The sequence below is a fragment of the Leptodactylus fuscus genome, chromosome 4 (genome assembly GCF_031893055.1).
Source record: "Leptodactylus fuscus isolate aLepFus1 chromosome 4, aLepFus1.hap2, whole genome shotgun sequence".
Classification (NCBI taxonomy): domain Eukaryota; kingdom Metazoa; phylum Chordata; class Amphibia; order Anura; family Leptodactylidae; genus Leptodactylus; species Leptodactylus fuscus.
This window is the reverse complement of record NC_134268.1, coordinates 80,089,161-80,116,512: the sequence shown is the minus strand read 5'-3', so window position 1 is coordinate 80,116,512 and position 27,352 is coordinate 80,089,161. Positions and strand designations below refer to the sequence as shown.

The window sequence follows — 27,352 nt, the reverse complement described above, 5'->3', positions numbered from 1 at the left end:
AGTGGATCCCCTAGTACTTTGTTTGGCTAAGCTATCCTTAATCACCAAATTCAAGGATTCAGGAATTTTAGACTCCATGTAAAATTGTTTTAGTTGTTAGGGCTTCAAGATTCATTATGTATCATGATCCTTGTTATATATGAAGATTTCAGTTCAACCTTCTTAGTGACCTACTGCATATACAATATATTAGGCAGATGTGTACTGCGACAGTATGATGCATGCTCCAAATATGAATATGATTCCCAGGTAATGGGTGTGACAGTGTTATACTACTGTCATCCATCATTAACAGCCACAGTTTGCAATATCATCTTGTCAGACTGTTTAACCACTTAGATGCTGCAATCAATAGCAACTGTGGCATCTTAGTCATTAGACTGGATATGGACGGTCACTTTTCAACTTATCAGAACTCCATAACATCATAATGAGATGCCAATTGGTTGTCATGGCAGCCAGGAGTGTATTGAAGGGTCCTTGGCCTATCATTGTAGCAGTTTAGGTTGGAAGAATGCAGCAATAAACTGACAATTTACTGTTATATAGAAGAATTGCAGTATAGTGTGTTGGTACCAATACTAACAGCACAGATACCTGTGCCACCAAGGAGCATGCCCACAAAGATGGCAGTGCTCTGAATTCAGTTTTCTAGTGGTATATGATACTATTAATATCAGAGGACATAGAAGGTCCTATTTAAAACTCAAACTTGCTGCAGCATCACACAGCAAAGTGCAAGATAAACTTTGCTCCAGCTGTTTTTTTAACCTACTATAGGGGTTTCACCACAAAGTAATGATCCTTTCTCCATAGAGTATACCCCCTTGTTTCTCAAGATCAATGGGGTCTCAGCGGTCAGACTCCCAACAATCATTTGTTTGTCCTCAGTAAAGTGCTGTGCTGTAGGGCTGCAGTATATGCAGGCTATATCAGCTTTTTACTCTTTTCATTTTGGTATTTAGAATAATATTCAGATAATTTCACAGGATACTGTACAATACTAAGCAATAGCAGACAAGCTGATATCTACTGTATATCTAGGAAATATTGATAAAGTCTTATGATTCTCAGAAGAATGTATTCTCATGTATCCTCTAAGTTTCTTAGACCTTTTCACGTAACAAAGTGAACTATAACATTTTAAAAGCATTAAGCATTCTCGATTTCGGTACACCTCAGAGAAACTGAAGCAATAACCACGGCTAAGATTCTGCATTCTAAACATGCATGCTCTTTGATAGATGTGTTTCTAGTAATAATGAGAAGAACCTTGGCTATCCATTACAACTTAATAAGGAAACAAATAACAGGTACCTCACAATTGAATCTGCAGCCTAGATTCTAATATCACAGCGTTGAGATAAAACTCCAGCACATTGGATTTATTGCAGAAACAGGCACAGGTTTTATTTTCTCATTTACAAATTATACATTTAGTTAATATAATCACATTTTTACATGTTAAATATTAACTACCCTATTAGGATGAGTGTTAGGCCTTACACACATGCATTGGCCATGTACATCGCCACACAGAGTTCTTATGCCATACTATGGCGCCCTAGCCTTCATTCCGTATTGTATTATAAAGACATTTTTCCTAAGAAACAAAAATGCTGTATTGTAATATTACTTTGGATGGAACATGGCACATTAATAAGAATAACAATCATAATAATTGTTATTCCCTGGCAGTAGTCCCCTAGAGTGTGACTCCCCCCGGTCCCTGATGGATGGCAGGCCACTGACTCAACTGCACTAGCCATATAGATGGTGTATTTCCTCACTCCCACAGATCTCTATGATTACTATACCTTTGACCCAGTTTGAAAGGCTTATAATCCTAAGTTACCCAGGAATCAGGAGACTGTCACACTAAATATTTCCTGACAGATACTATCCCTGCCTCAAAACCCACCTACCTCTCATCTGGAGAAGCAGAGTTAGGCATTTCATTGACCATAGAAGAGGTGCCATCGGTCTTGAAGGTTTCTCATGGATTTTCTACTTGTGTGAGGCTTCATGAAATGCATTTCAAACTACTAGCAAGATGGTACTGGACTCCAACTTGGTTGCACGCCCACAAGCTCACTAGCAATGACCTATGATGTCAGCCCATTCCTGCAATCCACAGAAGTCAAAACTGATGACCCATTTGATTGAAGCTGCAAAGTCTCTCATCCCTAAGTATTCGTTGCAAACTAACGCCCCCTCTGTCGCACTATCGAAGAATAAAGTGAAGCAAATCTCCAGATTTGAAGAAATGCTTAGTTGGTCTACCGGATCCCACAACGGCTTCCCATGTATCTGGTTCCCTTGGACTTGCTACTGCCATACTGATATTTCCACCAACTTCCCCTATATACTTGATGAGTGCTACATACTTTTCAATAACTGTTACTGTAACTCTTCTCTGTTTATTCATAGCCTAGAGGCAAATCTCAAACAGTAGTCATCATGTATTTCGGTTCGGTAGAATTCTCTATTATGCATGGTCCCTATCTCTATTTCACCTGGGATTTTCTAAAGACTTCAGACAAAGTTGTTACTCTTTCATTTGGCAATGTAAGAGCTAACGTATGCCACAAAGCATGCTTTGAAGTGTTCAGACTGTAGGAAGTTTGAAAACAATTTACCTCCTAAAGTACTTTAATGGAGCTGGCCTTGGCCATTGACACACCTCTTAAAAACCCTGTGGTTTATAAGGGATGGATCTCCAAGGGCTTGACCAGATTTGTTGACTTGGTCTATTGTCTTGGATTTTACTCTATTGGATACTTTTGCTCAGTTCATTCACTTCCCCATGCAGAACTCTTTAACTGAGTTTAGCAAAATCTCTAAATAATATACACATTTAGTCTCTCAAACAATTTTTCTCTATATTTAGTAGCTTTAAAGTATAATTTCATCTGGTCTTCCTCTACCTAGATATTGGGGTTGCGTCATCCCCACATAGGAAAGGGGAAACTTAATATATTATTTTAAACAATAGAAGAATGGCATAGTGGTGTGGGGCTTGAAAGCGTTTTATTTTGTTTGGCTATGCCCTGGTAGTGACCACTTCCTTTTCTCCTTTCCCACTTGTTTTCCCTCTCTCTTCCATGTTTTTTCTTGTTTCCCCTCTCCCTTATTACTTGTCTTGTCTCCATTCTGTTCTTTCCTATTTCTCATTATGATGATTATTTTATTATTGTTTGCTATTTGTGATGGCTTCTCTTTCTTAAAGGCTCTTGGCTCTCCTTTGGGCAGGGATAACACTTGCTCACATTTCTTAAATTATATTTTAAAGTTTTCACTCTCTTTGTGTCTCATAGGATGACATTTTTTGGGTGATATCTTTACTGTTCTCTGGACATACCGTAGCTTTGTCCTACCATATATTCTTACATTTACGCTATATCACTGTATTTCAATGGATGATTGTACTTTCTTGGAAAATGGTTAATAAAATCCTTGAGAACTAAAAAAAAAAAAGCTTACCAACATTTCAAAGTTGCTGGCAGCATCAACAATCTTAGTATGTATGGTATGGTGACCTCTCCTGTCAATGATTTTCATCAAAGCGTCATCCAATGTAATGAAAGACCATAGACCAGCAATCCTACCAACACATCATGGCTGTAGACAGGTGCTGGCAGCAGCAACATGAACCCCACTGTCAGTGATTGGCACCTCAGCTTCATTTAATGCATTAAAATTTTATTCATGGTTATACCACATGCTGCTCAAAGTTTATTTTCCTCTTGTGCCTTGAAAACCCCTTTAAGTCAAATATACATCAATACAAAATGGAAAGATAAATTACAAAGCATGTGTATGATTGCAATTATTACATACAAAATAATATGTTTTAACTGTTCATCATCCATCTGTGTCTGAGAATTTCATTCTTCTTGAATAGCCTCACTACTGGTTAGTGGAATTTGCTCCATTACCATGTTGTTAAGGTCACAATGGCTTTAACATGTTACAAAAGAAGTTGTCTGGAATAAGGCTCTATCAAAAACTTCCATCAATTGCACATTTTGCACATGAGGTATAATGAACTGCATGAATGTGTTTAACAGGCCTATCAAGTTTGGCCAAATTTATCTGCCATTTACTCCATTTAATACATTTTTTTGTAATAAAAATGTATCTAAATTGACAGGAAAAACAGACTTTGTTGGCCATAAAAACGAGACAAGGCTTTTACACTGAGAACAGTTTAAGAAGTTAATGTTGAACCTTAGTTGGTTGCTAAGTACTAAGTATCTGATCATCTGTCATACTACAGACTGTTCATGTATACTGCACTCATATCCCTGTAATCCAGCTTCTCCTCAGCTCCTGACCTGACCAGTGACCATCTTTGCTTTCATAATTCTCTTTGCTTACCTACTAATTCTTGTATCTACCTGCTGGGGGCGGTACACTTATCCTTCTCCTCTATATTCTTCCATGTATAGAGTCGGGGAGGCTCAGCTTTGAGCTCCATTATAGTTGTGTGATAGACATTTCTATCTTCCCCTGTGGAAGGCCTGTGTGATACGTGAAGTCAGGATCCTTTGCTATAGATCCTATACATTTAATCTGGTCAGAGTGAAAGTCACATGACCTTACAGAAAGGAAAGATTCAGATAGAAATAAATATCCAAATAAGGTAACACTGGCAGAATGATATATTTTGGGGGAATGAGAGCTTCTTTATTTAATATGTGAAAGTTAATATTTTAGGTAGGGGTGTTTAATAGAGAAAGGATATGTAACTGATTTATGCAGAATTGAAGTGCAAAATTTGCATCTGTTTTACATACACAAAATAATCTATTTAAAAATAAGGTTAATAAACCAAATAAAGAATTGTTTGCTTAACCCATTAACTGCCAAATTTTGTTTTCAATAATACGGGAACTGCACCGTGAAAATGACCTCGCGTTCGCAAGGCAATGCATACATGTGATCAGTTTAGGTTTACTATCAGGAACAACATTCTGCAGGAGCATGTTATTGTCCTATTTCTATTCCTTAATGTCAGATGGTGTTCGTAGGTGGGTTAAAGTACCCAATCTCCAATTGGGGATCATGGCATTGAATGGGTTAATGTAGAATTCTAGAAATACTGCAATATATGGACGTGTGCATACTATGGTTTTATACAACCTCCAGAGTGCCTCTAAAATCAATTGTGCAATGTTCCAGCTGGATGTTGTGTGATGTAATGGAGGTATTTTCCCCTAGTAGCTTTGTACAGAAGAACCAAATGGTGGAGCACTATGCATCTGCAGCTATGTATTTAGAGTGTGGGAAGGGTAGCTCGGTAGCAGCAGTGGTACTGACCCAAACAGTGAAAGACAGGGACACAAAATATGCAGGACATTGGTTTATTTAGAAAAAAACAGGTAAATTAATAAACCTTGACTTCAGGCACAAAATGAGCAAAATAAAATATAGCCTTAACTTCAGGAAAGCAATAAGAAACAAAATCCTGCTCGCCTAAGCAACAAACTAAACAGTAATAACAAACTATACGTGTGGCTTACTAACAGCCATATGGACAAACCAATAAACATGATACAGTCTCATCATAATCAAAGTAACAGGGCAGACCCAGACACCTCCTCTCAATCCCTGGATCTGCCCTGAGGTGCAGGCTCTGCAGCCTTTTATGGGCCAGTAATGAGTCTACGCCCCACACTTGGGCTGAAGCCAACTCCAGACTCGTCCTGGACCATAAATAGGTCAGAAACCTGGGGCTGATAGAGTGGGACTCCAGCATTCTGCCTGTCACCTCTGTACACTGCTATGATCATCTATGACTAAGTTTATGTCTTATGTTTACTTTCATTTAATATTTTGTAAAAAAAAAAAAAAAAAAATGCTTTCATTCATGTCCTGTCTCTGGGCTCTGTATCATTTAAAAAAATTAAATTTTTTCTGTAAACCCTACCTCTCTTATATCCCATGGTTGCATTTGCGATTTACCCCTTCTCTTTCCCATTACTTCAGAAAATAAAAATTTATTTAAAAAAATACTTTAGTTAGATGAACTTACCAATGTGTAATGTTAGCAATACTGAATTAGTTCATGCCGTATAGATTGAAAAAAATGTAGGAAAACTAAAAATGGACGTTGGCTCTCGGCATGTACTTATGTACATTATAACTTTTTAAACTAAATATTGAAAACACTTGATTTCTGGAATGAGGTAAAACAGCGTGTAGAAGCCTTATTATATTTTGTATATAAAGATGTGAATGTGACTTTACATAATGTATTCCATTAATATTACAATAGTTTATGATGCCAGTGTTTGAGTAAATGTACAGTCACACTGTTTATTAACTTGTTTATCACAAGATTGAAAAGATATTTCCATATACACAAAGCTAACATTGGCAAGTACTCCAACATTGTAATACATAACTTGAAAACTGCTGAGTTGAGAATCCCCCCTGCCAAACATTAACTATTCAGTATACACTATTTAAAAAGCATTGGACCACATCACTAAGGCCAGGGTCCCATGGGGTGTATACGCTGTAGTTTGGCCATTTTACATGTGGTGTAAACACCGTGGCTTTTTACAGTCCTCATCCAAACATTGCAGACAAATATGCGCAGTGGAAATGCAGTAATTTCCAAAACCATTGCGTTTTTGGAAATCGCAACATGTCTAAGGAAATTCTGGCAGTTTCTCTATATGTATAACTGAAGCAGAAAGTCTGCAGAGGAAAACTCTATGGACTTTCTATGAAACGCATTTCACACAGTGCCTTTCTGCTGTAGCTCACTACCTGGAGTCTTAGCCTTAAGCACTAAATTCAAGTGTATCATTATGTCACATTGCCGCAGGTATACACAATCTAGCCCGACCTATAGCAACATTTATGAAATAATGAATTGTATTTAAAAAAAATGACACCCGTGCGGTCCTGTAATCTGATGTCATTGTTGCAGCAAGTCAGTTCATGAAATTTCTTCCCTCCTACACAGTTGACCATTAACGGTAAGTGATATTGGAAAATTGAATCACAAGACAGCAACTCAGGGACAATACAAGAGCACTGGGGAACATAGTGCGTACAAGTCACCAATACTCTGATGACTCCATATCTCTGCCTTCAAACTCAGCACAACTGTGCATCGATATCTCCACTGAAAGTATGTAGTTAAAGCTGAAAATCAGGATTGATGCTGTAAATCTAACACACCAAGTGGTGGACGGCCATGACTGAGTCCTAACAAATTACTAACACGTCTTTAGTGACGGTCTATGGCGCGCTGATTATCTGAGATGAGTTATAGATGAAGATCTCCACTTAATGAATAAAAACTCTGCGCAGTATATATGAAATGGCTTGCTATATCTTTCTGCAGTATGTCCTATAAAAATACTGATCTATTGTATATATTTTTAACCCAATGCTTGTTAAGTAACATTAATGTTTACACATCACATTTGCGTCTGAAATGTAGTCCATTAGATGATAGTGACCAAGGTCCTAACAAAGCATTTTAAACATGATATTAGTAGAGAAATTATTTGTAATGAAAAATGCCATCACAATTCATATTTATACAAAAAAAATCGGAATTGTATTGTAGAAATGTATGGTAGCAATAGGCAACCTTACAAATGGCATGCTACGTTATTGAAGTATTGCGCCATATCAGGTTAGATTATTTCTGTAGTTTTAGATTTATAGTAATACAATTACTATTAGTACGATACACTATGAAAATTCTGCAACATGTTATGAGTCAATACTCATAGAGGCGTATAGTTTGTAAAGATGACAATAGTTATATGAGTTGTCTGTGCTTTACAGTCACATTTTAGTTACAAAGTCCCCTAAAATGCGTTGATCACTCATTGACAAATAGATGGGGCCAGCAATGATAAGCTGTGATCTGCATTGAAGGGTTTATTTCCACTGGCATTACTAAAGCCTTAATGTGCACCTTAAAATTAATGTGCACTTTACACATACATATTACCATGAACAACCTCGTCTTTTGGCTCCTTAATATAATATGTATTAATAATTTTTCTCAACCAGACTACTACTTAAAAAATCTTTATACTGAGTAAATGGGAAGAAAATAAAATGGTGAGGGGCCACACGGTGGCTCAGTGGTTAGAACTGCAGCCTTGCAGCGCTGGAGTCCTGGTGTTCAAATCCCGCCAAGGGCAAATGACCATCTGCAAGGAGTTTGTATGTTCTTCCCGTGTTTGCATGGATTTCCATCCCATATTCCAAAGACATATTGATAGGGAAAAAATATACATTGTGAGCTCTATGTGGGGCTCACAATCTACATAATAAAAAAAAGAAAATCAAATGGTGACACGTATTCATAGAATTATCCTGAGCTAAAGGGTCAGCACACAAGCCAACCAGTGTCTAAGAAGAATACTAGTCAAATCCAAAAATTTGCCTGGATAGAGCACCGCAAGACTTAGCATCTGGATACCCCATTAGTGAAGAAAAAAGAATGAGAGAATAACAGATATGTGAGCACCCTTAGTCTAAGTGGAAAGTTTTCCACTTTAATTCGTCAGTGTTTACAAGTATTGTGGTCTATGAGAGTTTTCATATATCTGGAACCCCATAACTCCAGCAAGGTTTCTTTCTAGTTCTTACAAGAAGTGTCACATAAATAATCTCATCCACAGCACTTTCTCAATTCTCCCCTTCAGGAGCAGAAATATCAAACGATAAAAAACAAATACTAAATGTATATACACATTATTTTGCCAGACCGTCAACCAACAACCACACTTTACAAAAACTAAAAAAGCCAATATCTATAAATGTGGCTTCTTCTCTTTTTCAGTTTGCTAATGCATGGACAATGTTATGTTAAGGATGGAAATTTTGTTTAAGAAATTGTGCGCCTAGAAATCTAAACGTAAAAAGCAAGAGTGGTAAAAAAAAACAAAAACGTTTCAACAACTTTTACTGTCACCTTCGGTTTTTGTTTGTAGGTGGAGGTCCTTTTACCTCAAGTTATTGCTGCATTACGATTGTTGTGAAGTAAAGTACAATATCTTAGAGACTGTACATATTGGAAGAATTCAATATACAACCCTAAGAGAGAAATAGAAACCCTGAACAATTACCATTTTAATGAGATCCTAACTCAATTTCTATAATATTATTACCTGTGGTATAAACAGGAAATTTTTTTTTACATACATACATAATTTATCTAATTTAAGTCAAGCGTTTTGGGGACATACAGTTTATATACAGATATGTCTACCTTAACTTAGCTCAAATTTTGTTAAAATTCCATTTCCATTCCATAGCCAAGCAGTCAATAAGCTGCAAACATGACACTATCACTTCCTGTCTGGTGATACCAGAAGCCTTTGGGGCCCAACAGGTGGAGGTGCAATGGAAGAGTTTTTGAAAAGGTGAGTAACATTTTTTGTTTTGTACTATATGCTCCCTGACAAATTTTAACAAAAGCTGTTGCGTCTCCGTTATATTATACAGTGGAGACCTGACCCTAATGCCCACAACCAGTGCCCACACTGATCATGGATATTACCTTCCCAACCTAGGCACCATTTTTGTAGAGATGCACAGGCAATCTTTTTTTTTTTTTTTTTTTTTGCAAAGTTTTGGATTTTTTTAACCTCTTCTCGCTGTTGACATTTATAGATTTTCATTTGTGATTCCCCACCTTCCAAAGCATATAACTTTTTTTTATTTTTCTGTTCACAGAGCCATATGCAAACTTGATGTTTGCGGGACAAATTGTTCTTCTTAATGGTACCGGTTATTATTCTATACTGGAAAGCTGGAAGGAAAATTTAAAATGGAGTAGAATTGGAGAAAAAGTGCATTTGACAACTTTCTTATGGGCTTCGTTTTTACTCTGTAGCCAAAATGAAATGAAATCTGTAATCTATAGTTCAGTATGATTCTGGGGATACCAGTTTTATTTACATTTAACTCCTTAACAACAATCTAAAACTTTGTAAAAAGATTTTTTTTTTCTAAAAGTCGCCATATTCTGACACCTGTAACTTTTTTTTTATATTTCCATATATGGAGATGCATAGGGCATATTTTTTTCAGGGACAGTTATACTTTGCAATTATACTATTTTCTCTGTAAATTTTTATTGTTCTATACGTATTCTAGGGAAAGGGGGTGGAATTTAAACTTTTAGTTTTTCTGTTTTTATATATTTTTTTAAAACTTTATTTTTTTTTCTTACTATTTTATTAGCCCCCTTAGGGTTCTTGAACTTGCAGTATTTTGTTTGCAGGTCCCATTAACTGCATTACATCTGTATTACAGTCTATGGGAGGTTCATTATGTTAATGTTAATTTTACTATATTACCATTACAGGTCTTGAAGCCTTCAGAAGGCTTGCGGCTGTCAAAGCAACAGGATAGCTCCCACAATCCCACCATGGAAGGTAGAGCCCCGATGGGGATTTTCTTACTTTGGAGGGGGGTCTTCACCTGCAATATCAATGATCAAAGTGAACTCTGATTGTGGGCATTACCTCTGGCTCTCCACTGTACATTACAGTGGAGAACCGTTAGCTAGAATAGCCGCCATCTTTGAAGACCCGGCATCCAGGACATACGTAAATTTAGTATCCATGACCCATAGAATACAGGTGACCTGACATTTTGACTGCACAATGAATGCCATAAAAACAAAGCTTGTAAGAAACTTGCACAAATGCATTGAATCAACTTTTTTCCATTGTTTTTAATGGCTTTTGTTGTGACTTATCAGGGCACAGCAAGTTATCAAATTCATGATTTTCATTTCTAAGATGGCTACATGTACAGACAAAACTACACATTACAGAGTAATAAAATTAATCATCAATTCAAACAAAAGGCATGAGGTTTCTAGGCACAAGAGTTTACATAAATCTTGCATAAATGTATGTAAATTAAACAAAATTTACTAATGGCCCAATATTCTCCCCATTAGTTCTGTGGTTAGGTGATGTATTTATTTTTTCTTACAAGTATCTCAGAGTATTCCACACTACCACATCAATTTAATAGTTTATTATACATGGATACTGGTAAGGGGGTGATGGGTCAGTGGGATTTACTAAATCTCTCGCAAAGAACAAAAACTCCATGAAGAGCATTTCTATCAGTCTAGAAAGCTCTGGATTAAACTAGTTTTTATATTATGATCAAGAGTTAGTTCTTTATATTTAATGTCAATGAAACCCTCTACCAGATTTTTTAATAAGATGTTGGTCTAAGAGTTGCATACAGATGATGGTCTTATTCACATTACGGTTTTGAAATAAGGTTGGAGATGGAGTTAAATATGTATTTATGTCTGTATTTGTGCTCATATTGGAACCCTATTGTATTCCTATTGATTTTTTAAGCTCTGAGGTGTCAGAGTTCTGCTTTTCGAGCTGTATTTCAACCATATTTTGTTAGCTATAAATATGGATCAAATGTGTAAAGTGTGTGAATGTAAATATGGAAGCCATTATAAATCAAGAAGTTGGATATCTTTTAACTTCCAATACATCATTGACTTCCATAGGGAGTATAAAGTACTGATGGAAACTTCTCCAATAAGGCTGCATATATACAAGCATTTGCTAATATTAGATTTATAAGACCTTCTACAAAGAAATCTAATACAGCCATGAAATACATGACAAAAGACCTAAAAGATAAACACTGAGTCACAAAGTAAAAAAAAATTGATAAAGGGTATGTAAGAAAAAAGCACTAATGGACTAACAATGAAGTGGTATTCCTATCTTATACATTTATAGTGTCTTCATAGGATATGACATAGACGCATGCTCTACCTCTTTCAGGCAACCTCTTCTTTTTGAGAACTCTTTTAGACATCAATTGGAAAAGCCATGTACAGTATTCACAATAATCTCTCCATTCCCAGGATCGGAGAATGCCTGTTCTCCAGATGGGCGAAGATCCCAAAGTTGGAGCCCACACCTATTACACATTTATTGTATGTCCTGTGGGTATGCCATACATGTGTAAGATGGGAATGAAAGTCCTTCTAAGAAAAGTAAAGTTAGTGCTGACTGCACTTAGAATTCAAAATTTTATCAAAATACCGTATATACTCGAGTATAAGCTGAATTTTTCAGCACAGTTTTTGTGCTGAAAAAGCCCCCCTTGGCTTATACTCGAGTCAAGCAAAAAAAATTATTATTTTTTTTTATTTTTTTATGACCAGCCGCAATAGTAATGTATAGAATCTCCCATAAAATAGTGAAGAAAAAAAAAGCTTTAAAAAAATATAATAAAAAAATAAAGTATATAAAAGTTCTAAATCACTCCTTTCCCTAGAATACATATAAAAGTAGAAAATGACTGTGAAACACATACACATTAGGTATCTCTGTGTCTGAAAGTGCCCGGTCTACTGAATATAGGGTATCTGCAGTGCTCCTGTTCCGTCGGGAAGGGGTTAATAGGAGCACTGCAGATACCCTATGTTCAGCCAGGCTGAATTCCAAGTGGGGAAAAAAAAACTCAGTCCTCAAGCTCAGGGAAGGGGCAGACAGACAACCAAAACACTCTCTCCCCTTCCCCAGCACCCAGCAACTACTGCAACCAAAAACTCCGACCATTTTAATTTTTGAAATTTTCCAGTAGCTGCTGCATTTCCCCCCTAGGCTTATACTCGAGTCAATAAGTTTTCCCAGATTTGTGTGGTAAAATTATGGGCCTCGGCTTATATTCGGGTTGGCTTATACTCGAGTATATACGGTAATTGTAGGTAAACCAGAGGCCGAGGGATGTCTTGAACTTTAGCAATTTAGTATTTAGGAATCATAGCTTATTAATGGATCAGTCAATCTCTTATATCCACAGTTTTAGGAGATGGAATAATATTGCATTTATTGTTATATATTTGTCAATGAAAAATAGCCATTAATTTAGCAAATAATTACTGTATGTACAGGAACATCAATGTATCTACCCACAAAAGGTATACATATCATAACGGCAACCCATGAATCATTCTGGGATCCACTGGTGCCTATTTGTGCCTACATAAATTAATATGTTTCGGTGACTTTCCTTTCCTCATAAAGCAATGCAAAAGTAATAAAAAAAAAGTTGTACATACCAGGAAAAATTAAGTTCACTATAATGGAAATAGGGAATACAAATACAGTCCTATGAAAAAGTTTGGGCACCCCTATTAATCTTAATCATTTTTAGTTCTAAATATTTTGGTGTTTGCAGCAGCCATTTCAGTTTGATATATCTAATAACTGATGGACACAGTAATATTTCAGGATTGAAATGAGGTTTATTGTACTAACAGAAAATGTGCAATATGCATTAAACCAAAATTTGACCGGTGCAAAAGTATGGGCACCCTTATCATTTTATTGATTTGAATACTCCTAACTACTTTTTACTGACTTACTGAAGCACAAAATTGTTTTTGTAACCTCACTGAGCTTTGAACTTCATAGCCAGATCTATCCAATCATGAGAAAAGGTATTTAAGGTGGCCAATTGCAAGTTGTTCTCCTATTTGAATCTCCTCTGAAGAGTGGCATCATGGGCTACTTAAAACAACTCTCAAATGATCTGAAAACAAAGATTGTTCAACATAGTTGTTCAGGGGAAGGATACAAAAAGTTGTCTCAGAGATTGAACCTGTCAGTTTCCACTGTGAGGAACATAGTAAGGAAATGGAAGACCACAGGGACAGTTCTTGTTAAGCCAAGAAGTGGCAGGCCAAGAAAAATATCAGAAAGGCAGAGAAGAAGAATGGTGAGAACAGTCAAGGACAATCCACAGACCACCTCCAAAGAGCTGCAGCATCATCTTGCTGCAGATGGTGTCACTGTGCATCAGTCAGCAATACAGCGCACTTTGCACAAGGATAAGCTGTATGGGAGAGTGATGAGAAAGAAGCCGTTTCTGCACGTACGCCACAAATAGAGTTGCCTGAGGTATGCAAAAGCACATTTGGAGAAGCCAACTTCATTTTGGAAACAAAGATTGAGTTGTTTGGTTATAAAAAAAGGCGTTATGCATGGCGTCCAAAAAGAAACAGCATTCCAAGAAAAACACTTGCTACCCACTGTAAAATTTGGTGGAGGTTCCATCATGCTTTGGGGCTGTGTGGCCAATGCCGGCACCGGGAATCTTGTTAAAGTTGAGGGTCACATGGATTCCACTCAGTATCAGCAGATTCTTGAGAATAATGTTCAAGAATCAGTGACGAAGTTGAAGTTACGCCGGAGATGGATATGTCAGCAAGACAATAATCCAAAACAACGCTCCAAATCGACTCAGGCATTCATGCAGAGGAACAATTACAATGTTCTGGAATGGCCATCCCAGTCCCCAGACCTGAATATCATTGAACATCTGTCGGATGATTTGAAGCGGGCTGTCCATGCTCGGCCACCATCAAACTTAACTGAACTTGAATTGTTTTGTAAAGAAGAATGGTCCAAAATACCTTCATCCAGGATCCAGGAACTGATTAAAAGCTACAGGAAGCGACTAGAGGCTGTTATCTTTGCAAAAGGAGGATCTACTAAATATTAATGTCACTTTTCTGTTGAGGTGCCCATACTTTTGCACTGGTCAAATTTTGGTTTATTGCATAGTGCACATTTTCTGTTAGTACAATAAACCTCATTTCAATCCTGAAATATTACTGTGTCCATCAGTTATTAGATATATCAAACTGAAATGGCTGCTGCAAACACCAAAATATTTAGAACTAAAAATGATTAAGATTAATAGGGGTGCCCAAACTTTTTCATAGGACTGTAAGTAGTCCCCAGACACTGCTATTCTCACTGAGTGGCCAAAAGTCATGGGAAGGCACCGAATGCACCGTTAATAGCGGGTCGCCCCTCCGCGAGCCCTGATAACTGCAGCAAGACGATGAGGAATGGACTCCATGAGGTGTTAGAAAAGTTCTGGAAGGATATTGATCTATGCAGTCTGCACTGCAGCCCAACATTGGTCCTGTGTAGTTGGCGCTGGGTCCATGGAGTGGACACTGGTATCCACAGCATCCCATAAATGCTCTATGGGGTTGAGGTTTAGCAAGCAGGCAGGCCAAATGAGGGTCGTGAGGTAACTGGTGTGATCATTAAGCCAGGCGATTTGACTCACAGTAGACCATTGAGAGCCCCGTACAACTCTGCGGAGGTTATGTGACGTCCGTTCATCGAACACTCATGGACAACCGGTGTGCCGTTTTATGCAACTGCCAACATTGTCTCTGTGATACTGTAGGTCCACCCGATACACTGTTGACCTCGGAAACCCAAATTCCTGGGTAATCTCCAAAATACTATGCCCCATGCGTCTTGCACCGATTATAATGATTATGATCATCCCACGTTCAAAGTCACTTAACTTGCGATATGCTGCCATGTTCACAACACACATGTCTGCATCAGTCTGCTCAGATATCCTGGCAATGCTAGCGCCATAGGCTGCATCACGTCATACTCTTTGAGCATCATATCAGACACAACCGGCACTGGGACATGCCTTCCCATGACTTTTGCCCACTGAGTGTAAATGCCCTTGATTAACTGATCATCAACAACTGTGACCACCTCTAGAAGCAGAAGTTTTGGCAATTTGCTGCTCTGAAGCGATCAGGCGTGTGTGTTAACATAATACCAAGGAGAAAAGAGATCAGCAATATTTTTTGAGAAGCAATTGTTGCTGCCCATCAACCAATCTGGGAAAAGTTAAAAAAAAAACCCATTTGCAAACAATATGAATTACATCATTTTATAGTGCAAAAGCTTATTCACAAGTGGAAAACCTTCAAGTCAGCTAATTCTTTCTAATAAGAAGCTTTTTTTTACTAAAATAAATTCATTTGTACAATAAAACTGTATTGCATGTCTATTCAAGTCCCGTTCTCCTTATACTATATACTTATACTATTTAAAGATCTGAAGCCATTGGCTTTGACAAGTATGCTATAATTTTAAATAACTTTTCAAAGCATTTTATGGCGCTGTCTTTGCTTAAAATTGTAACATTTATACTTGTCGGTTCAGGGTTAGTGCACTGAGATGACCTCTACCTATAAGAAGGAGAAGTCTTCTTCTGAAGATGGGAAAAAGTGAACCCATAGGCTTTAGCAGAAAATATAGTAGTGTAATATATTATCTATCTATAGTATAAAAAATATTAGGACACTTATAGATTAGACCTACAGGAGTTTTTAGGGCATTCTGTATGCAATAAAGGCATTATGTGGAGAATAGTAACTTTGGCCAGTAACTTTGACTTCCTAATATACACCCAGGTAAGTATTTTTTGGGCTGAAATTACACCAGAATTCACATTTTGCGGTGTAAATACAGTATTCCTCACTAAGTGCCAAGTTAACCTACAATACATCTGTAGCTTTGGCTTAATGTACTATTTATTGCCATTTTACTGTAAGTCGGGGGACATCCTAGAGAATATTGAATGTAAACACCAAAAACAAATGAAAGTCTCTTTATAAGGCTGTGGATAAAAACGTGCCTATGTTATTCGGTTCACTAGAGCCAGGCACTATTAAACAAGGAATTGTAGGACTTAATGTCCATTAGTTTTTTTTTAACACATTGGCTCATACCTTTTTGAGTAAATTTTTGTAAAACAAATTGTGACTTTTTAAATTTCTGTGCCACTGTCACCACTTTCCCAAGAAAGGGGGCATGCTGAGGGCATGAACCAGGCCAGGGCCATTAGTCCCATCATATTTATTGTAATTTACACCAGAAATCTGGGTAAGTGAGGTGGAAAATGTACGTCAGCTAAGAGTTAGCATACATTTTCCTCCAGGAGCATAGAGGCGTGTGCCTCCACATATATGAGGGAAACCCTCTGCTGGCTCAGGGGCTATGAAGACTGGGGTTAATAACTCCAGTATTTATAGATGTGCCCAACTGTACTTCAAAACCCTTGTCATATTCCTTTTATGTCTTATTTCCACATGGTTTCACACAGAGACATTAAGGGGAATTTACTATTCCATTTACACCACCTTGATCTTTTTGAACACTGCTGACTCCTTATTATATTATTATGAAAGTTTCTGCAGTGGGGCAGAGACCAAGGTGGGCCAGAATGAGAATGTCTTGGCTTGACGAATGTATTATAACTTAAGTGTGATTAATAAAAAAGATTTCCAGTGTAGATTTTTGTTATCATTGTGAACTAGAGTAAGACTGGCACAGGAAATGTCAATCTCAATAATTTCCCCCTCCCCCAACTCTTATGAAACCAAACAGTTTCCACTATTGTACCATGCTCCAAATTATCTATCAAGCTAAAGGATCCCTGGTTCCAATTTTTATGGCGTAACATGGTTAATTTGGTTGCCTCATCACAGACCACTCCTTTTGTCAGAGCCATAGTGATGGTCATGGGTCCAACTCTCAAGACTTTACTTAGGGGAAAAATAGTAATACACGGTACCCATTCAGTTGAATGGCTGTCAATATAATGACTCATCTATCACAAATAGAGCTACTATTTGTTAGTGGCTCTCTGCTCTGCCTTATAAAGGGAGTCCCCAGCAGGGAACCTCCTTTTATGACAACCATATGTCCTAATGTACAAATGGAAGAACCATGACATATCAGATGCCAAAGTGTAGTTACATTGATCGGATGAAAAAAAAAAAAATCAACCAAATAATAATCATGTATTTTTTTCAGTTTTTATTTCACTGTAGCAGATGGTTGGGCAATCCCAAATAATCTGCAAGGACAAAACAGCTACAAAAGGTTACACAGAATGCACCATTAAGCCTATACATTTAGCACAGTAGAGTCCTGCTTCTAAATCCATTTTTGGTAACCTGGGTGATCTTTTCTATTAAGGAAGACATAAAGAGAAAGGGATTCATCCCTGTAACAATAAAGCCTGTGAGTCACTGATTCTCACAGCAGATGAAATAATGCACTTCATTCTGTCATCAGCTCATCCTTGAGTATACTCTGTAGTTGATTTTACAGCACTGAATCCAGTAATGTAGTTTCAATCTAACGTGTTACAATAGGTCAGTATATCTCCAGCTTCCATTGCTCACAGGCACATAGTAAAAGAAAGCACATCCGTCTCAATGGAGGAATATCTGTCTGGGGCTAATTAAAAGCCTTCAGCTTATAGGACTTTTTATTGCCCCGTTGACATTTCGAATGTCATTAGCCACCTACAATCCTTGCTATGACATAGCATAAAATCTTCTGCTTAGATTAGCTTGTCTTAAAAATTAATCTATTGAATAATAAAAATTAAAGACACATCACATTATCGTGGCATTATTTGTACTAGTTATGTAAAATAAAAATAGTTTTATTAATATTTTATCGTGCAAGCCTTTGGATGCTTCATTATATTGGGCCAGTTTTACATAGTGAGCAATAGTACTTTCTAGAGTTAGACATTGTATTTGGCAACACATTGACAAAATGCTTCCTGTGATAGCGCTGACAAATCATTTTCTTATGGTCTTCATAGCGGCTAGATGACCTAATCCATAGTGGACCTATAGTGGGGCACCAAAGAATACCAAACGGATGCGCCATTGATCAGTGCCATTCATTAGTTAGTGGGTTCAGATTAGGCTGCTATTGATTCTATGTAATACCACTTAATAACATTTTGCCAGATTTACAACTTAACACAAGTGAATTACACCATTGCTTATTTTCATCACTGATTTCCATGAATTTGACACATCATTGAAGAGAATGGAGATTAGATACAGTATGTTATGACAGGCACTCCATGATAAATCTCAGCCTGTACAAAGTATTTTCTATTATTATGTAATACATGTAATAACACGGAAAGCTTTGATTATTTTCTTTACAAAACAGACAGAACAAAAGAATGTAAAGAAATTGTCTGTAAATAGTTTATCTATAAAGAAATTAGGAATCTTAGTTTATTGAAACAAAGCAAGACAGCGAAAAAGTTAGTCGTAAATCAATTCTATATTACTTTAGGTACACAGAAGCATTGAGAAAGTCTATGATCATATTGCATTGGTTGTAGATGACACATCTTATAAATAACCATAAATTTTGGCAAACATTTTTCAATATATTTATGCTACAAACTTAAGATTTACAGTAGAAACCACATATAGTTATTGATCATAATGATGATAGTGTATGTAGCAGCCATAAGCACTTATAATATCTATACTAAACCCATAGTCTTAGCGTATAAATGAGTACATTTGCGATCGTATACAACATACAGTAAGCAGCCAAGACGACAAAGCAGATCCAAATAACCACTAACACAGACACAGGCAATTTGTGCAGTCTGGCAAGTCCCTATGACACTGCTAAAATCATTCATTTTAGTGATAAGAGATCCCGTTAAGATCCAAGCTACTTGAGGAATTTTCATTTTCTGAGTGACTCTGGCTTATCTGACACAGTTTGGGGAAGCGGTTCATTATTTGACAGGAGTTCTCCAGATAACACAGGTGCTAGACTATGCCTCCAGCCTGCTGTTGCCTGTCTGTTGGCATCATACAGTCCAACTCTGATGTTTAATCATTCAGCCATGTGCCCAAGATAAGATAACCATCACAGCATTAGTGTCTACCTTTTCAGTTCAGCAAAACATGTTCATCCCTCATCCATTGTTTATGTGCTTACTTAAAGTCAATGACTATAATAGAAACAGACAGGGTGAACACAATTCTTGTTCATTACAATCTCTGAACAAACAACACATAAAAAACCCAATGCACAGTTAAATAGGGTATAGATAGATGGAATGGCATGATCTACTTTAGTCATAGCAAGCTTTGTTCCCATGCATGACTAGTGAATATGTGGGTACTTTTGAGGATCAGTTGGATATGAAGTGGATATGGGGGGGGGAGGGATGATGGAAACGGTAACACATTTATCTCAATGATATCAATCTTTAGCTCAGTTATAACATTGGTCAGCCTTTCTACTTTTTACAATGCTAATCCACTCTTTTCATCAGTTAATCCTCGCAATGCTACGTAACAAATAACAGGCTGTTATCCACTGTACAAAACTCCCATGTGGGTCCATTCCTCAGACTATGCTTAATCCACTCAGGAGCTGATGTCCACAGCAACACAGTGCAAAGCTTAGAAGTGTCTGGCAAGGTTATTCCCCTGAATCCCAAGCAGATAATTAGTCTGTTGTGTTTGACGTTACGATGCAATCGAAGACTTAAGGGTGACGGTACCGCGATCCATACAATATACATTCACAACAAGAGCTGAACATCTTCTCTCTGCTCCATGAATATCAGAGCAATTGCTGTATAAATGCAGATGATCTCAATACTGCTGTACACAAATCATCCACTCCTTCTCATTCCTCCCTATGGAATATACAGTGTACATAGGAGTAGCTAAAGATAGTACAGTAGCCGCCTGTCACACACAACTGTACAGCACAATCTAGTAACACAAGCAAGATTAAAGAAGCAAGAAAGCATATATCGTGGAATTGTGACTTACCCCAAGCTTTTTGCTTCTGATTTTTACATAGCCTTGCTTTACAATATCATTGAAGTTGGATGCCATAGTGAATAGTACGCTTCCTCTAAGTACCCTGTCTTTTTTGCTGTATTACAGATTGTCTCATACACCCTCCCAAAGCTTCTGCAAGTGTTTGACAAGGTGGCAACAACAGCAGTAGCAATAGATGACAGGATGGCTGTGTTAAAGAGTCCAGCCTTAGACAAGCTGAGCTGTCTCGGTGTCTATGAGTCCAACAGCATCACTAGCTGACTGGCTGAGCTGTCTCTGTGTCTATGAGCCCAACAACAGGAGCTCACTGCAAAAGCAGCCACTCAGTGTCAGTGCTCAGCCCCCTCCTTTCCCCCAAGCATGCTTTACTGAATATCTAAATTGCAAAAAACAAGGCAATGTAAAATAGGTGATTATCTAGAAAAGGCAAGAAAAGCCTATTGTGAGCAATGCAAGGCATATTTCTTAATTGAATGTGAATAAGATATTTTCATACCAACTTCCATTATACATTCTTTGCTTTCATTGTTGCAGGGAAGGCAATTTAAGTGAGTCAAAAATGATTTGTAACAGAATACGCTGCTATATAATAATAATAATAATATGTAGCCTATATTATCCTGTGACTGCTTCTACAATTATACACATGCAGCTCATAATATCACTCACTACACAGAGGAAAGCACAATAAAAAGAAACATACACTATATGATTATTTGCAATAGTATTTACACAAATAATGTGATACATTTGCATCTCTGGCCATTGCTCCTCTCAGTATATCCAGACTTACTGTACCATAAAATGGGACTTTTCTTATTACAGACCTATTCGCTGCACAGATTTAATCCAAGGTTTATTTTATCTAAAGGTTTCATTCAGATGTTTTTTTTTAAAAAAAAACATATAAAACAGAAAAAAAAAACTTTGCAATCAAGTTACCACTGGAATACTGTTCCCAAGTTCCCATTGTCTACTATGTTCAATATACCCTAGTAATAGTGAGTTTATATTGAAACATTACATCACTGCACCCTCCAATGGTTGTAGATATACAGTAGAGACATTGTGTTCATAGCAATGTAACGTCCAACACATCCACTAGACTATGTGGTCACATAACTTTATCACTATGGATTCAATATCACTGTGTGACGGATTTACATAAAAATTTATTTTGATCTTAACTATGTTTCTTTGTACAGTATATTTTACAGATTAGGCTAGGTTCAAATCTGTGTTCGGGTTTCTGTTTGGGGGTCCGCTTGGAGTCCCCTGAATGGAAACCTGATCTGCATAAAAAAGCAGTTACCTTAGAACTATAATGGGAACCATTATAGACTATAATAGGGTCCACCCAGTTTCCGGCAGAAAAGGGCAAAACATACTGAGAAAAAAATGCTGCTTCTAGGAATCCCCAAATGTAGTACAAGTGCTAGTGTGAACCCAGCCTTAATTGATCACATAACAGGTCCCACTGAATCGGCACTGAGGTAAGGACGGCATGTCTGATAATATAAGGGTGCACTCACAAGGAGGAAAATGGTGAGGAATTTGGTGTGGAATTTCAGCGTTGAAAAAAAAGCCTCCCATTGACTTCAATGGAAGTCAATGGGAGGCTTTTTTTTTTACAGTGCTGAAATTCCATACCAAATTCCTTACCATTTTCCTCCGTGTGAATGCACCCTAACATTGGCAAATTTCTATTTACCTTTACTTCTTATTTTTATGCATGTCTACTCTCCTGTGGTCGAACCTGATGGATATACAGATGTGTCCTCCTCATCTTAGCTTGAATTTGATTAAGAAACAGGAATTACAGATATATAATATAATATAATATAATATAATATTCAGACATGCTAGGAAAGCCCTTGACAGACTGTAGTTTACAACACAACCACTGGTGAGCCATACACAGTTGCAGGTTAGAAATACATCTAATTAAGGAATACCTCAAAATTATGTATTCAGGAGAAAAACAAAAATAGTAGTTATCTTGTACCACACATCTTGGGATACAGTATGTTAAGGAGGAAAGCTAAGGAAGAACACACAGTACGGTGTATGCATTTTTATTAACAATAACTGTTCCCTAACTCTTTAGACCCCAAGCACACATACATGAATGTACATAGTATGCTATTCTGCTTGCTCTAAGCAGATTTTCAGAATCCCTTGTAGAAAATTTGCTGTTTACTCCCTGTTACTAAGAAAATTCCCCAAAATCAAGAAGGGAATATAGTGAATGGTGGGAGGAGGGGCTGGTTTTCTTCACACACCTATAGCTTCCTTTGTACACTACACAGAAAGGAATACGTAGCATGTCACAGCTCACAATGTAAGATAGTCTACTATAAACTTTTATCTATTTCTGGCTTCATGTTTCATTATTGATGGAATATTAATTACAGACAGTAAGTAGCTTTCCTGACTGTGCTAGGATTTTATATGACACAAAAGGCATAGCACTAAAAAACGGGAACGAAACAATACATTACCAAGTGTAATCCCAATGAATAGGTCCTATAATAAGACGTATCTATACCAAAAACAAGAGCTACAGGAAAGGGGGGTTGGTATACCGATACTCAAAGTTGAAATCATGAAATATCATGATACATAATTTATCACAAAATCTTGAAGTTTATTAATCAAATAAAAACACAAGTAAGACAAACAATCGCAAAAGGATGCAGATGATACAGTAAATGTACAATTGGAGGGCGGCGGAACAACACTTCAACTACAAAGAGTCAAATCCTCCATGGATATAAGTGTAGTATCAATATTGAAAAGTCAGTAGTAGTCACATTGTAGTAGTGGGGGGAAGCACTGATGGCCGCCGTCTCTCACCCTCAAATCGTTGAGGAAATGATAACCCCATGCATTGCATCGGTAAGTAAAATGCTGCAGCATATATTACACAAGTATCTTACGCTTACCCATAGTGAAGTAGTGTGATTGGAGGATGGGAGAAAGCACGGATGGCTGCCGTCTCTCACCCTCAATTTGTTGAGGAAATGATAACCCCATATTTTGCACCGGTAAGTAAAATGCTGACTGTGCTAAGATTTTCTATGTCAGATCTTTTTAGCTGCATCATGCTCTATATTTGCAGTCCCCAGATCATTATGTTCATTTTCTCAGCTCTTTGTCTGGTGTTATACAGTTTCCCCTGGCATAGTTTTATGTAAAGAAACCAGTAGTGGTAGTAATGTATAAGGTAGGTGAGCATACTGCTTCTCATTGTACACAACCCATGCCACAGGGAGAAAAATAAAATGTGCTACAACTATAACAGGAATATTAGCAGCAGAAAAACTACTAGGATAGCAAATGATTTCTAAAAGCTTTTACAGCCATAAAGCCTAGCTAAACCCTACAGATATCTCATCTTTTCATAATAACTCAGAAACCTTTAAACAACTGTAACACCAGACATGTGGTGGGGGCTAGAGTTATGAGCTTGATCTTGTTGAAGCCAAGACTCTTGAAAGACCATGTTTGTAGTCCCAGCAGATCCCAAGTTATCACTGGTTGAAGTAGAGCTGCAAATACTTGAAGTTTTCGCTTCAGCCGACGTGCAGGTGAACACATGCAAATGATAGTCTCCAGGCTAAGGAGATTAATTTCTTATTCTACTGTTCCTGTGAGTTAAGATGAACCCAGAGGAGAGAGTAATATGGACTTTTGTTCATCATATCACTCCCCATCATCAACCATAGAGCATACACATTTACCTTTGATGGTCAATGCAGCATCTATGTGGATTTACAGAAAAAGTTAAAAACAGGATGTTTCCCTTAAAAAAAAATTTCAACTGGTATTAACACAGCTGTATGAACTATGAAACTAAAATGAGTCTGTTATTCTACATGATAAATGCAATAAAACTTAAAATTTAGATACTAGAATTCATGTTTTCTATTAATCTCACCTCTCAAACCCAAAAATTTATAACAACTGATCAAAAAATTATATGTACCCACAAAGTACTAAATCTTGTAAAGCTATACTGAAAAAAAAGTTATGAAAACTTGACTACAGAGTAGGATAATAAGATGTGTTAGATCACTAAAGGGTTAATATGCACATATGGTACAAGAGTTATGTGCCAGCAATGATTACTTGAGCCAGAAATCCGAAATCTGTATTAAAAAAAGTAACATTTTTGGGAGGTTTTTTTTTTGCAAATTTAATGTGACTGGTAAAAGGTTAAAAACATAACTGTTCAAAAGCAAAGTTACAGAAGAGATATGTGAAAATGTTTCAGATTCATCGATTAACAGAATATGAGGACTATTGTGAACTACATCAAAAATTGTGAAAAGGAGGGGTGGTAAGTAGAGATGAGCGAACAGTGTTCTATCGAACTCATGTTCGATCGGATATTAGGCTGTTCGGCATGTTCGAATCGAATCGAACACCGCGTGGTAAAGTGCGCCATTACTCGATTCCCCTCCCACCTTCCCTGGCGCCTTTTTTGCTCCAATAACAGCGCAGGGTAGGTGGGACGGGAACTACGACACCGGTGACGTTGAGAAAAGTAGGCAAAACCCATTGGCTGCCGAAAACATGTGACCTCTAATTTAAAAGAACAGCGCCGCCCAGGTTCGCGTCATTCTGAGCTTGCAATTCACCGAGGACGGAGGTTTCCGTCCAGCTAGCTAGGGCTTAGATTCTGGGTAGGCAGGGACAGGCTAGGATAGGAAGGAGAAGACAACCACAACAGCTCTTGTAAGAGCTAAATTCCAGGGAGAAGCTTGTCAGTGTAACGTGGCACTGACGGGCTCAATCGCCGCAACCCAGCTTTCCCAGGATCCTGAATGGAATACACTGTCAGTGTATTCCCGTATACCCGATATATACCCCGATACCCGTTCCAACGGTGTGCCCCCCCACCTTCACTCCAGAAATACACTGCAAGTCCCCTAGCAATAGAATTGGGGCTATATACACCCACTATTTTTGCTACTGCCATATAGTGCCATTGTCTGACTGGGAATTCAAAGAATATATTGGGGTTACGTGCACCCACAATTTTTACTACTGGTATACAGTGCCAGTTTCTGACTGGGAATTCAAAGAATATATTGGGGTTATAAATACCCTCATTTCTTGCTACTGCCATATAGTGCCAGTTTCTGACTGGTAATTCAAAGAATATATTGGGGTTATAAATACCCTCATTTCTTGCTACTGGTATATAGTGCCATTGTCTGACTGGGAATTCAAAGAATATATTGGGGTTACGTGCACCCACAATTTTTACTACTGGTATACAGTGCCAGTTTCTGACTGGGAATTCAAAGAATATATTGGGGTTACAAATACCCTCATTTCTTGCTACTGCCATATAGTGCCAGTTTCTGACTGGTAATTCAAAGAATATATTGGGGTTACGTGCACCCACAATTTTTACTACTGGTATACAGTGCCATTGTCTGACTGGGAATTCAAAGAATATATTGGGGTTATAAATACCCTCATTTCTTGCTACTGCCATATAGTGCCAGTTTCTGACTGGGAATTCAAAGAATATATTGGGGTTATAAATACCCTCATTTCTTGCTACTGGTATATAGTGCCATTGTCTGACTGGGAATTCAAAGAATATATTGGGGTTACGTGCACCCACAATTTTTACTACTGGTATACAGTGCCAGTTTCTGACTGGGAATTCAAAGAATATATTGGGGTTACAAATACCCTCATTTCTTGCTACTGCCATATAGTGCCAGTTTCTGACTGGTAATTCAAAGAATATATTGGGGTTACGTGCACCCACAATTTTTACTACTGGTATACAGTGCCATTGTCTGACTGGGAATTCAAAGAATATATTGGGGTTATAAATACCCTCATTTCTTGCTACTGCCATATAGTGCCAGTTTCTGACTGGGAATTCAAAGAATATATTGGGGTTACGTGCACCCACAATTTTTACTACTGGTATACAGTGCCATTGTCTGACTGGGAATTCAAAGAATATATTGGGGTTATAAATACCCTCATTTCTTGCTACTGGTATATAGTGCCATTGTCTGACTGGGAATTCAAAGAATATATTGGGGTTACGTGCACCCACAATTTTTACTACTGGTATACAGTGCCAGTTTCTGACTGGGAATTCAAAGAATATATTGGGGTTACAAATACCCTCATTTCTTGCTACTGCCATATAGTGCCAGTTTCTGACTGGTAATTCAAAGAATATATTGGGGTTATAAATACCCTCACTTCTTGCTACTGGTATATAGTGCCATTGTCTGACTGGGAATTCAAAGAATATATTGGGGTTACGTGCACCCACAATTTTTACTACTGGTATACAGTGCCAGTTTCTGACTGGGAATTCAAAGAATATATTGGGGTTACAAATACCCTCATTTCTTGCTACTGCCATATAGTGCCAGTTTCTGACTGGTAATTCAAAGAATATATTGGGGTTATAAATACCCTCACTTCTTGCTACTGGTATATAGTGCCATTGTCTGACTGGGAATTCAAAGAATATATTGGGGTTACGTGCACCCACAATTTTTACTACTGGTATACAGTGCCAGTTTCTGACTGGGAATTCAAAGAATATATTGGGGTTACAAATACCCTCATTTCTTGCTACTGCCATATAGTGCCAGTTTCTGACTGGTAATTCAAAGAATATATTGGGGTTACAAATACCCTCATTTCTTGCTACTGCCATATAGTGCCAGTTTCTGACTGGTAATTCAAAGAATATATTGGGGTTATGTGCACCCACAATTTTTACTACTGGTATACAGTGCCATTGTCTGACTGGGAATTCAAAGAATATATTGGGGTTATAAA

At 37.5% G+C, this 27,352-nt stretch overlaps 1 protein-coding gene across 2 annotated transcripts in view; it reads right to left on the bottom strand.

Moving 5' to 3' along the window:
* The window catches only part of DOK6 (docking protein 6), a 366,775-nt gene extending 345,972 nt beyond the window's left edge, over positions 1–20,803 (bottom strand). For both annotated transcript variants that reach the window (XM_075270784.1, XM_075270785.1), the window contains exon 1: positions 20,507–20,803. In XM_075270784.1, coding sequence (XP_075126885.1) covers positions 20,507–20,572 — 66 coding nt within the window. In that variant the 5' untranslated portion in view covers positions 20,573–20,803. The remainder of the gene's footprint in view (positions 1–20,506) is intronic.
* Positions 20,804–27,352: the final 6,549 nt, after the last annotated feature.